The 13,335-nt window shown below is 44.0% G+C and overlaps 1 protein-coding gene across 1 annotated transcript in view; it reads left to right on the top strand.

Moving 5' to 3' along the window:
* The window catches only part of SEC16B (SEC16 homolog B, endoplasmic reticulum export factor), a 56,225-nt gene that overhangs the window by 24,920 nt on the left and 17,970 nt on the right, over positions 1-13,335 (top strand). Inside the window, exons 11-14 of the mRNA XM_060091212.1 lie at positions 1,179-1,314; positions 1,809-2,039; positions 7,783-7,880; positions 10,005-10,086. Of these exons, the coding sequence (XP_059947195.1) occupies positions 1,179-1,314; positions 1,809-2,039; positions 7,783-7,880; positions 10,005-10,086 (547 nt within the window). The remainder of the gene's footprint in view (positions 1-1,178; positions 1,315-1,808; positions 2,040-7,782; positions 7,881-10,004; positions 10,087-13,335) is intronic.

Here is a 13,335-nt window from a genome sequence, read left to right on the forward strand (position 1 = left end):
CAGTTCTATTTTACAAAGCCTACATGGTAAGGGGTTTTAGCGTTCTGTGTACTTAATAGTACTTAAATTGGTAGAAGAGTGGAACACAGCCTGGGAAATCATAGGCAAGTGGATCATATGGAAAAATTTCTTCTGGAGAGATAAGTAACATGGCCAGCATTTGAGTTACTGGACAGTGTGCACGTCTGCCCTCTGCAGGATTGAGCTAGAACTGCTTTTACATTGCTAGTCATGTTACCGATAAATATTCAGGATGCTCTTTGTCGTGGAGAGAGGAGTCCTGGCTGGTGTCAGAGGTGAGACAATGCACACCAAAGCCCTTAAACTATCATCACTACTGTGTAAGTGTGTTCTTATCCTGAAGCTTCCCCCTCCAAGAAAATCCCCATAGTATTTTGACAGTTCCTTCAAGTGAAAATGAGTGTTGTCTCCATTTCTTACACACAGGTATACAGATGTGGGATAGAGCACCGAGCTGGGTATTTGGACAGTAGGGTACTGGTCCCAGTTCGACTGATGTCATTGAATGATCTCAAGCAAACCATAATTCCTGTTTATTGAGCACTTATATACACTACACAATTGGCTAATTCCTTTTTGTACGGAGGTATACTTTAACAAAATTTTTAGTTTGAAATATAGTTGACTTACAATGTTGTGTTAGTTTCAGGTGTACAGCAAAGTAATTCATATAGATATATACACATATGTACATATATCTATGCTTTTTCCGATTCTTTTCCATTATAGGTTATTACAAGATACTGAGTTGGAGGTAGACTTTTTAACTGTTCCTATTTTAGCGAAAAGAGCAGAGACTCAGAGGAGATAAGAAACTTGTGTAAGCTGAGAAGTGGCTGGCTAGATTTAAACGCAGGGTTGTCTGAGCCCAAAGTCTGTGCTCTTCCTTGCTACCAAACAGTCATTTCAGGTCTCTGAGCCTCAGTTTCCTCCTCTGTAAAATGGAGAGGGTGGACGAGAGAATCTTTGAGGTCCCTTCCTGTTCTATAAGGAAACAACTATTCTGTAGCTATAGACTCACTACCCCCGTCCTGGGTTGTCACGCTTCTATCCCATCTCCAGCCCCAGCAACACCCTCACACTGTAGGAGGGGACTGTGGTCCTACCCGGGGGAGGAGTCTGTTCCTCACTCTTTGCTCCCTGAAATCTCTCCATAGGGAAGATGTACACAAGGTGGACATCATGACGTTTTGCCAGCAGAAAGCAGCGCAGAGTCGCAAATCTGAGACACCGGGGAGCAGAGACTCGGCTCTACTGTGGCAACTGTTGGTTCTCCTTTGTCGGCAGAACGGGGTCAGTATCACCGCGCTGGCGGGTGGGCAGGTCAGGTGCAGGCTGGGTTGGAATTGAAGTCTTCCTGGGAGAGAGAAGATGCGGCTTGTGGCATGATTGATTATAAAAGGTAACATTAAAGAAGCAACAAATGGCCTCAAGGGGAAAAACTGCTCAGGTGTCAATGCCAGTTTGCTAATGCTAACCTTTCCCCTGCCCTTCTCCACTAGCCTGAGGTTATCGCCCAGTTCTTGGGTTACTGCGCTAAGCAGATGATACACCTAGGAGAGTGTGCATATTTTTGGTCATCTTTGTGGCTCCTGACAGGCAGAAAACAAGCATGAGAGTGAAGCTGGAGTTTGAAATACAACAATCTAAGAAGGGGCTGTCTTGTGTTTGCGTGTCAGCCTCCTCCTGAAGAGGGCAGGTGCTCTGGTGCCTTCCTTCTTCAGCCTGGGCTGCCAGTATGAGGATGAATAGGATTCTCTCCCAGGATGGCCCTCTTTCCCTTGCAGTCCGTGGTGGGGTCTGACATCGCGGAGCTGCTGATGCAGGACTGCAAGAAGCTGGAGAAGTACAAGCGGCAGCCGCCTGTGGCCAACCTCATCAACCTGACGGATGAGGACTGGCCAGTACTGAGCTTGGGGACTCGGAACCTGCTCACTGGGGAGGTTCCCCCCAGTGTGGAGACGCCTGCGCAGATCGTGGAGAAATTCACTAAGCTGCTCTACTACGGAAGGAAAAAGGCAAGTGCTGTGCCCGCTTCTGCTTCAAAAAGTAACCGGCGTTGGGCTTCCCTGGTGGCGCAGTGGTTGAGAGTCCGCCTGCCGATGCGGGGGACACGGGTTCGTGCCCCGGTCCCGGAGGATCCCGCATGCCGCGGAGCGGCTGGGCCCGCGAGCCGTGGCCGCGGAGCCTGTGTGTCCGGAGCCTGTGCTCCGCAACGGGAGAGGCCACAGCAGTGAGAGGCCCGCGTACAGCAAAAAAAAAAAAAAAAAAGTAACCAGCGTCCCCACCACTCACCCCTCCCATTTGTATGAGTGACATATACTCATTTTATAGCACTTAAGTTCAGAAAGGTACAAAGAAAAAGAAGAACACCCATAATCCTATCACTAAAAGATAATGCCTGTTAACATTTTGATATATTTACTTCTAGTATTTTCAATGCGTATATATTAAAAATCAAATTAAATTACATATACAATTACTTCTTTCTTTTCCCCTTAAGAGTATATGGTGAAATACTCTCATGGCATTAAAACGTACCATTTAAAAAATGGACTATATTCTATTATATGAATGTATCACATTTTATTTAACCAATTCACTGTTGTTGAATATATAGGCTATGTACAGATTTGTCACCCATTACAAATTATACCATTCGAACATCTTGTTGTATAAACCTTTGGCTTATTTTTTAAGATACATTCCTAGTAGAACTACTCAGCTAAAGGCTATGTACCTTTTTAAAAAAAATTTTATTTACTTTTGGCTGTGTTGGGTCTTTGTTGCTGCGTGCGGGCTTTCTCTAGTTGTGGCGAGTGGGGGCTACTTTTTGTTGCAGTGCGCGGGCTTCTCATTGTGGTGGCTTCTCTTGTTGTGGAGCACGGGCTCTAGGTGCATGGGCTTCAGTAGTTGTGGCTCTAGGCATACAGGCTTCAGTAGTTGTGGCTCGCAGGCTCTAGAGCGTGGGCTCAGTAGTTGTGGCGCATGGGCTTAGTTGCTCCGCGGCATGTGGGATCTTCCCGGGCCAGGGCTCGAACTCATGTCCCCTGCATTGGCAGGTGGGTTCTTAACCACTGTGCCACCAGGGAAGTCCCAAGGCTATGCACGTTTAAAAGGCTCTTCACATATACACTAAATCAGTTTCCAGAAAGTTTGTTTACAAATGATATCCCCATCAGTTATATCTAAAATATACCTATCAATACTGAATACTTTAATTCCACTGATGAAGTGATGCCTTATTTATTTTTTGATATGTAAATTAGAATTTATTTATTAAAATTTTTAAATTGAAGTATATTTGATAAAATTGTAAGATATTTAAAGTGTACAGTGTGATGGTTTGATATACATATACATTGTGAAAGGATTCCTCCCATTTAGATAATTAACACATCCATCACCTCATGTGTTTCCCTATTATTTTATGCCTTGTTTAATTTTGAAGTTGAACTTACATTTTACAAAAGTCTTAAATATTTGAATATATGACTGAAATCAATTTGAATCAATCTAATTAAAAAAAATCAAAAGATGAAAGGGATATAATGGGAGAAATGATGCTGTCCCCCACCCCCTCCCAGCCATGCAATTTCTCTCATTGAAATATCCAGAGAGATTTTCTGCATATATAATTATTTTCTCCTTTTTTCCCTTATAGCATACTATGTACCATTTCTTTACCTTCCTTTTGTCATTTAGCAAAATACTTTAGGAAACACTCTATGTTGGGGTTGGCACATTTTTTCTGTAAAGGGACAGACAGTAAATATTTTAGGCTTTGCAGGCCATGGGGTCTCCATTCACCTGTGCTGTTGTCCCCTGAAAGCAGCCACAGACAATCTGTAAATAAATGGGTGTTTCAATAAAACTTCATTTATAGACATAGAAATTTGAAATATATATCACTTTCATGTGATGAAACATTATTCTTCTTTTGATTTTTTCCAATAATTTAAAAATGTAAAAACTATTCTTAGCTTGTGGGCTGTACCAAAACAGGCAGTGGGCTGAATTTGGTCTTCAGGCCACGTTTTGCTGACTCCTGTTCCTTATAGTATATAAATACCTTCCTCATTATTTCTTACGGCTGCATTGGTTTCTATAGATAAATTATAATTGATTCAACTAAACCTCTATAGATTCACATTTAGATTATTTCTAGTCTTCTGCTGTTACAAATAATGCTGCAATGAATAACACTGTCATTTTGCCATGTGGAGAGAATATATGTAAGGCAAGTTTGTGGAAGTGGAAGCTTTGGGTCAAAGGGTATATGGTTTGTAATTTTGATAGGTATCGACAAATTGCTCTTTTAGAGGTTGTACCGATTACTCTACCAGCAATGTATGAGAGTGCCTGTCTCCCCACACTGTCACCAGCCCAGTGTGTTTCCAAACTTTTGGATTTGTGCCAATCTGAGAGGTGAAAAAATGTATAGTAGTTATTTGCATTTCTCATTATAAATGAAGTTGAATATCCTTTAATCTATGATTGTTTTTTGTCATGGATTTTCCACATTTTCCTGGGCCTCTCACTATTGTGGCCTCTCCCATTGTGGAGCACAGGCTCCGGACGCGCAGGCTCAGCGGCCATGGCTCGTGGGCCCAGCCGCTCCATGGCATGTGGAATCTTCCCGGACCGGGGCACGAACCTGTGTCCCCTACATCGGCGGGCGGGCTCTCAACCACTGTGCCACCAGGGAAGCCCCCTGCTGGATTTTTGATCCCCACTTATTGATTTGTAGGAGCGCTTTACTTTTTTAGGATTTTCTGTCCAAAATCAATTTTTTGGGGTCATATTTAGAAAGGTTTTTCCTGCTTCAAAATTGATTTATGAAAATAAAGTTGAAGTACTTTTGTGACTTCACCTTTACATTTAAATCTTTAATTGTGTGCATGTATTTGTATGTGATGTTATCTTTTAAATGAGTGCAAGATATACTCAGTGAAAATTAATGGGATCAACTTATAGCATCTATATGTATGTATATATATATGTGTGTGTGTGTGTGTGTGTGTGTGTGTGTGTGTGTATTCATTATATAGTAGGGACTTGCTATTTCACCAGTGATTCATTTATTCAATAAACATTTATTAAGCAGTCACTACTTCTAAGGCATTGAACCCAGTTGGGGGATACAGAAATAAATCAGTGATAATCTCTTTCCTTAAGAATGATAAATAATGACCATAACAACAGCAATAAAGCGAATATTTGAAAAAATACTTTCTATGTGCCAGATACTCACTTAACACCTTACATGCATTATCTCATTTATCTTCGTAGTAGGTCCTATTCTTGTTTTATGTAATTACCAACGAGGAAAGTTAGTAAATAATAAAGCCAGGGTTTAGATTTAGGCAGCCTGGTGCCTGAGCTTGGGCTTGTAATCACCCACCACATCACCTGTCATACACTGACCCAAAGGTAAGTGGTGGGTAGGTGGAGCACTATAGGAGTTCAGGGTGATCTGTGAGGAGCTGGACACCACAATATCTTTAAAACCTTTAACACTTGACTGGGGTCTTATTTCTGGCATTGTGTGAGATTGACATACTTGATATAAGTTCTCAATTTCTTCACTCATTCTTAAATTATATTTTTGGAGATGCAGATTATTTATTTATTTATTTATTTATTTATTTATTTATGGCTGTGTTGGGTCTTCGTTTCTGTGTGAGGGCTTTCTCTAGTTGTGGCATGCGGGGGCCACTGTTCATCGCGGTGCGCGGGCCTCTCACTATCGCGGCCTCTCTTGTTGCAGAGCACAGGCTCCAGACTTGCAGGCTCAGTAATTGTGGCTCACGGGCCCAGTTGCTTTGCGGCATGTGGGATCTTCCCAGACCAGGGCTCTAACCCGTGTCTCCTGCATTGGCAGGCAGATTCTCAACCACTGCGCCACCAGGGAAGCCCGGAGATGCAGATTTTTGAGTAAACTAGTAATTCTCAACCAATCATTAGTAACTCCTTTTAAAAATACTATTATGAAATAGTTTAACATACAAAAAGGGCATTTTTTAAAAAAGATTTCACCTGTTTTTCTTTTTTAAAAAATTTAAGTATAGTTGATTTACAATGTTACATTAATTTCTGCTGTACAGCAAAGTGATTCAATTATACATATATATCCATTCTTTTTCTAAATATTCTTTTCCATTATGGTTTATCACAGAATATTGAATATAGTCCCCTGTGCTATATAGTAAGACCTCGTCGTTTCAAAAAGCAATCTTAATGTCATTTTTACTTCCACTGGATATGAGGTTGAATTTCTTAACTGTGATTGTTTAAATTTATTCTCTCTTCAAAGAAGATAACATGGGAGATGTTGGGATAATCAAATAAATTTTCATTTGGAGGTGGAAATACCTCATTAGTGACCTCCTGCCCCAAAATCACATTATTTGGGGGACACTAAGGAAATTATTAATACCAGGTCACCCTCACATATAAACTAAGCTCTTACTAAATAGTTTTGAAAATTAAATGAAGAGGTGAATATGTGTGTGTGTATGTTTTAAAATTTGCAGCTTCAAACCCATGTCACCAAGTTAATGGTGTCATTAATTTGACGTATGAAGTTGATAGTTAACAAGCACTTGATAGTAAGCAGTTAGTTATGGTATTAGCTGGGGGTAGGTTAACTATTATGTATACTGGCTTAAACATAACAGCAGCCTCGGGATTTCCCTGGTGGTCCAGTGGTTAGGACTCCACGCTTCCAAAGCAGGGGGCATGGGTTTGATCCCTGGTCAGGGAACTAAGATCCTGCATGCCGTGTGGTGCAGCCAAAAACAAACAAACAAACCAACAACCCCGCCCCCCCACCAAGCATAATAGCAGCCTCTTTCTTTTCATGCGAGAGTACTGGGCAGGTGAACAGAAGATGGGGCAGCCCTCCTCCATGTACTCACCCAGGGACTGAGCTGTAGGAGGCTCCACCATCTTCATTGTAGAGTCTCTAAAGTTTCCGGGAGTCATCTTCATTCCAGCCCGATGGGGAAGAGGCCGTGGAGGGTTGAGCACGGGGAGGGGTTCTATGGGCCAGACCTGAAGGCTTCACACATCTCTTCCCTTCCCACCTCAGTGCCACACCTTAGTGCCAGGGAGGTGGGACATGCAGTCCGGCTCTTGGCCTAGGAAGGGGAACTTGGATTTGAGTGAGGAACTAGCAGTCTCTGCCACAGTTGTTAATAAAGAAATGGTTCCTGGAGAGGGGGTATCTGTATGTGTATGGCTTATTCATTTGGTTGTGCAGTGGAGTCTAACACAACATGGTAAAGCAAACGTACTCCAATAAAAACTAATTAAAAGAAAGAAAGAAAGAAAGAAATGGTTCCTCTACCATGCCCCATGAACACCATCTCGCAACTCGTCTTTTGAGACCCAGTGCTGGGGGTGAGATGCTTCTCTCATTTTTTGGTGCTTAGGTTCATAAAAGTATTGTGTGACTTTGGCTAAAGAGATAGAGCTAACTGGAAACTATGTCTGAGGAGGAGCTAATGCAATCACATAAGGGGTTTGATGAGGTGAAGCCTGGAGAAAGGGGCAGCTTAGAGAGAAGTACCTGCCAGTTAAAGCCATTTCTCCACCGTTCCTTTCTCATGTTCGCAGGGGAGGTTCTGAGAGTCTTCCTGGAAGCCCGGCCTCTGCTGCTCGGGGGTGTGGGGGGGCAGTCCCCAAGCACAGTCGTTTGCTGTCGCTCTTAGAGGCAGGTGAGCAAGGTGGTGCTGAAGGTGATGTCTGTGTTTTCAGGAAGCCTTGGAGTGGGCCATGAAGAACCATTTGTGGGGTCATGCTTTGTTCCTCGCCAGCAAGATGGACACAAGGACCTACAGCTGGGTCATGAGTGGGTGAGTTGGGGACGTGCCAAGAAGACCCATGGAGCAGAGTGGCCTCCCCTCCAAAGGTGGAGGTGAGGGTGGGGAGAAATGCAAGATGCACTGAAAGGCCCCACCCTCCAAGCATCTTTCCAGTTCTAAGTTGGACGTAGCATTTCTCTTCTCCAGATCCTAATAAACTAGACACAGACACATTCTTTCTAGCTGGTAAGTTGAATAAAACATTTTACTAAAGTTTCCAAAAATTAAGTAGGTTTCTACGTTGCAGTAGCCTTCTCTCTTTGGGAGGATCTGCTCTGGAGAGTTCCATCAGTGAGGGGGTAGGTCACTTAAGGGAAACTGACAGAGCCTGAGGACTGAGAGTTAGTAATTTACTGCTTCGTTCTGCAGCACGGGTGTGGGTGCTGGGAAGTAGGGAGGGATACAGGGTAGCAGGACTGCAAGCTGTGGTAGAAAGGGGTTTATATGACTGGGGATTAGATCCAGCAGTCTTCATCTACTGGGAGATGTCAAGACTGAAGGCTCCCTTCAGTTCACACTGGGCCACCAGGACCCGGGTGCTGGGGGGACTGGAAATAATACCCAAACCAGGACGGAATAGGAATGGAGGTGTGAGTACCTAGCCAGGAGTTTAGAACAAGGGCAGTGAAACAACTAAAGAGACTCAGAACCAAATGGAGGTGGAGGTGTATGGGGTGCTGTAAGGGGTCAGCCCTTCAGGCTGCAGTTAGCATCCATGGATTGTCGGGGACAGATGTGTAGCAGGGGTGGGCTGGGGTGGGAGCCCTCCTGTAAGGAGCAGCCTTGGGTTAGACAGAGAAAAGGATGGTACCTCAAAATTTATCTTCTCACGTTGGTTAAAGCCGTGAAGCTACCTTCTCTGCTTATCTTATATTTCAATCCCCCGTACATCCCATTGGGCAGAGAGTTGGATGAGAAGATGGACACCCACACTTTAAGTTCAGTCTGTGGGGCTAATGTCTGTCACTACCTGGGAGCCCATTCTTCACCATGGCTTCCATGAAATCTCTTTATTACTCCGACCCTCGGTTTTCCCAGGGACTAGTGACACCACCACGTACTTCATTATGTTCAGAGACTGGAATGGTGAGGAACACTGAACCTCTATTAGGAGAAGCACTCTGAGCTCTGGAGGAAAGGTGCTGTTAAAAAAAAAAGATGGTGGGGCTTCCCTGGTGGCGCAGTGGTTGAGAGTCCACCTGCCGATCCAGGAGACACGGGTTCGTGCCCCGGTCCAGGAAGATCCCACATGCCGTGGAGCGGCTGGGCCCGTGAGCCATGGCTGCTGAGGCTGCACGTCCGGAGCCTGTGCTCCGCGGCGGGAGAGGCCACAACAGTGAGAGGCCCGCGTACCGCAAAAAAAAAAAAAAAAAAAAAGATGGTGTTCCGAGGGATAAGTTTCCTTTGGGTTTTGGAAACGAACGTCCCACAACTCCACACTGTAGCATACATCTTGACTACAGATTTTTGCCTTGGGCCATTGATATTTGATGGGGCCCAGTGAATCATGAGAAATCTCTCTTACTGAGTATGCTTAAATCTCAAATCAGCCATAGAGCTTATTATATCCTTGTTAAGCAGATCCCATGGTTTGTCATCAGCATGATCATTTCTGGTCCCTGCTCTACGCCTCTTTGGTTACTGAAAATGACTATGTAGTGCTTGTGAGCAAAAGCACTAGAGACCCAGGCTAGCGATGAGCCCAAAAAACAGCACTGAGAGCTGTGGGCTTGGGGAGGAGGGCTGCTGTGGGGCAGTGGGCGTGGAGGGTGCCTGGGGAGGAGGTGCCCACCGTTGGACTCTCAGGGGTCTTTGAAGTAGTTGTGGCTCACCTCCGTGATGGACGGAGGCCTACAAAATAGTTACTCGAGAGTTAGGGAGTCAGTGCTAAAATGCAGAAGATCTTCCCCAGTAATGAGATCTAGTTGGCGTGTGTGGTGGGATGGAGATCTGAAAGCGGGATGGAGCAGACGCACAGCTGAAAGGAGAGACTCAAGTTCCAAAAGAAGCTGCTACAATCAAATACAAGTAGACGAGGCCTTGTGCCTCACAGGCAATGGGTTAGAGGCTCTCTTGGCTGGATTCCCACTGACGGGCGGTCTCCTCTCTCTGCAGCTTCACCAGCACGCTGGCGCTCAACGACCCACTGCAGACCCTCTTCCAGCTCATGTCGGGGAGGGTCCCACAGGCAGCCACGGTATGCTCTGTGACAGGACCCCCTCAACACCCCAGCACCCTAAGGGTTTAGGGGGTAGGGACTGCTCGGGAACGAGGTGATGGCTTTAGAGATGAAAAATAAGTAATTACTGTTGGTCAATCGCCTCCCATGTGCCTGGCCCTGTGCTAAGCGCTGTGATGCATGTTATTTCATTTAACGCACGGAGGTAGGAATGATTATCCCTGTTTTGCAGACGTGACGACTGAGTCGCAAAGGTGTAAAATGACCAAGATCACAGAGCTAGGAGTAGTGGAGTCAGGATGGGCCCAGGTCTGTCTGGTTCCAAAGACTGTGCCGTTTCCACAATCCACGGCTACCCGCTGTGTGGCAAATAGCGAGAGAACCCCAGCCTGCTCTCCACGCTTCCCATAACCAGGCTTTCTTTCTTCCCCACCACTGCACGTGACCCTTCAAAGCTGGACATGTTAGATTCTATGTCATCAGTGTGGGACGTGGCTCGGGAGAGCCCTGAGGCCAGCTTGATAGTTTTCCCATTATAAGAGCATTGATCTTTTTGTCCCAAGGTATTCCTTCCCTATCCTTGAAGTCCAATAACTTTACTGAGATATACCTTGTTGTTGACTGTCTGTGTCAGTTATTCGGGGATACAGCATGCTCTTTTAATATGTGCATCCATATCTTACAGTTCCAGAGAAATTTCTTGAATTATATCCTTCAGTATTTATTTTGTTCTCTTATTTTGGTTTTCTTTTCAGGAACACCCTCTATACACAAAATATATATAGTTCATATATATATATATGAACTGTATACATATATACATGTGAATTATATATATAATTTTCTCTTTAATTAAAAAAATTTTTTTTGTTTCAATTCTTTCTTTCTTCTTTTTTTCTGTGTGTCCCTTACTGTGTTTTCATCAGTGTCTCTTGGCTTCTGTGCTTTTTCCATTTTTGTCTTTATTTCTTTGATTTTTCTCCCACTTCTCTCCTGAGCTCTGCAGGTCACATTTACTTCCTCCTGTTCTCCACCATCTCTTTCCTCTGCTCCTGTAACTTAGCTTTAGACCCTTGCTTCATAGAACAAATTGTTTCATTATTTTACTTAAATTCATGATGAAATGTTTGGTGACAATTCTTTGTTTTGTGGAAACATTTTTCTGGTGAATGTTCTCTCTACCTTCCCCCCTCCTTTGATCTTGGTGGTATATTTGTAGCGATTCTGTACTTGTTCCTTCATAGGCTTCAGGTCTTCCCTAGATGAGTTATTTATGGGAGGTTTGATCTGGGGAGGTGCCAGGGCCATATTCCAGGGCAGCTGGCATTTCCGCATGACCTGGTGTTTTCTATAAGCATCTTTGCTTCTCCCCAGCCAGTGGAGATGGCTGTGGGATCCCCTCCCTCTGGTGTTCTCTCTCTCTGCCTCCTAAACCCACCTCTGTTCAATCTCCATTACTTTTGGAAACCTTTTCTTGTGTTTAGAGGCTTGGATTTTTTCTGACACCTAGTTTCAATGAAAATGTACTTCACGCTTTTGCTTGACAATTTCAAGAACAGAAAAGAGAAATGATGACTTTCATGCCCCCTCATCAAACCAGCTGGCTATACTGGAACATGGGGTGCACCTCACAATTCTGCTGAGGGCCTGTGCTCTGCAATGAAATTGCACCATGTCACAAAGCACTAAATGCAGGAAAAGATGTAATCAGCATACAGTCCATTGGGTTTCATTGCACTGGTAGAGTTTGCTAAATGTTCCCTACTCTTGGGTGAGAAAACCGAGGAGCCAGAGGTGATATTTGCAGTATTTGACCCTAGTGTTTGAGAGTTTCCTAGCATCGTAGCATCCAGTAAAAGGCTAGACTTTGGTACTTATAATAAGAGAAATAGTGGAAAAAGCATGGCAGCTGGAAAACACAGACGTGGGCCTCTGTCACAGGCTGAACCCAGACTCTGCTCCTCACTGTTGTGGGAACTGGGCCCTGCTACTTAACCTCAGAGCCTCAGCTTTTCTTCTTTGTGGGCATTTTGATGCCTAACAGAGCTACTGTAAAATTAAAGGGGAGAGAATAGCTGAACATATCAACCAACATGCTTGGTCCACTGAAGTTAGTTAATAAGCGTTATCTCTCTCTCTTCTCCCTCCGTAGACCTGCTTTACAGTGATTTTTTTTTTCCAAATCGCCTGGGGGAGGAGACAGAAGAATTACTTCTAAGTTTTTGTTCTTTTAGCCAGGGCTTTTCTTTTGCTAGTCCCTTTAGTTTCAGCAAGAAAGAGCCTGGCTCACATGTTAAAATGGGGATAATAATAGTACCTAATGCATGTGATTGTTCTTAGGAGAAATGCTTAGCACAGGCTGTGGCCCAGGGTCAGGGTGCAGTCAGTGAGAACTGCTATTATTATTGTGATTTATTGTCATCATCGTCCTCATTCACCGTGCATTGCCCAGATAAACAGAGTCACTATAAAATGGAGTTGGATAAAGCATCTTTCGTTCTGTGGGATAATTACAAATACAATACCAAATAACTGTGAATTGTTTTGACCTCCAGATCTTAGCTATTACTGTCAATCTCCTGCTCTATCTATTCAGTATAACAAAGTGGAGGAGAGACTGGTCTGCAAATCACCTCTTTCCTTTGCTGTGCTTCTGTGTGTGTGTGTGTGTGTGTGTGTGTGTATTTATATGCATGTAATTTATAAGGTGCAAACCAAGTGTAAGGCACTATGCTATGGACTTCATCTAACTATATTATTATCAACAGTTATCCCGGGATGAAGTGAGAGAGTGGCATGGACATATATACACTACCAAATGTAAAATGGATGGCTAGTGGGAAGCAGCCACATAGCACAGGGAGATCAGCTCAGTGCTTTGTGACCACCTAGAGGTGTGGATAGGGAGCGTGGGAGGGAGACGCAAGAGGGAAGGGATATGGGGATATATGTATACGTATAGTTGATTCACTTTGTTATACAGCAGAAAGTAACACAACATTGTAAAGCAATTACACTCCAATAAAGATGTAAAAAAAAAAAAAAAATCCTGGCAGGTAGACATCATGATCTCCATTTAAGAGATGAAGAAACAAAGTTCAAAGACATAAAGAAACTTGCTCAAGAGGCAGGACCCCAGGTAGATCCAGGGCCCGTGTCATTTCTGTGACATTGTGTTGTTTCTTTATTGATACTCCCTGTCCTGAAATTCCCCTTCATTCAGGAGAAGGGCGGCCCATCATTCGTGAGGGGCTTCTGCCCGCTCCC

This window comes from Mesoplodon densirostris, chromosome 2 (assembly GCF_025265405.1).
Source record: "Mesoplodon densirostris isolate mMesDen1 chromosome 2, mMesDen1 primary haplotype, whole genome shotgun sequence".
Classification (NCBI taxonomy): Eukaryota; Metazoa; Chordata; class Mammalia; order Artiodactyla; family Ziphiidae; genus Mesoplodon; species Mesoplodon densirostris.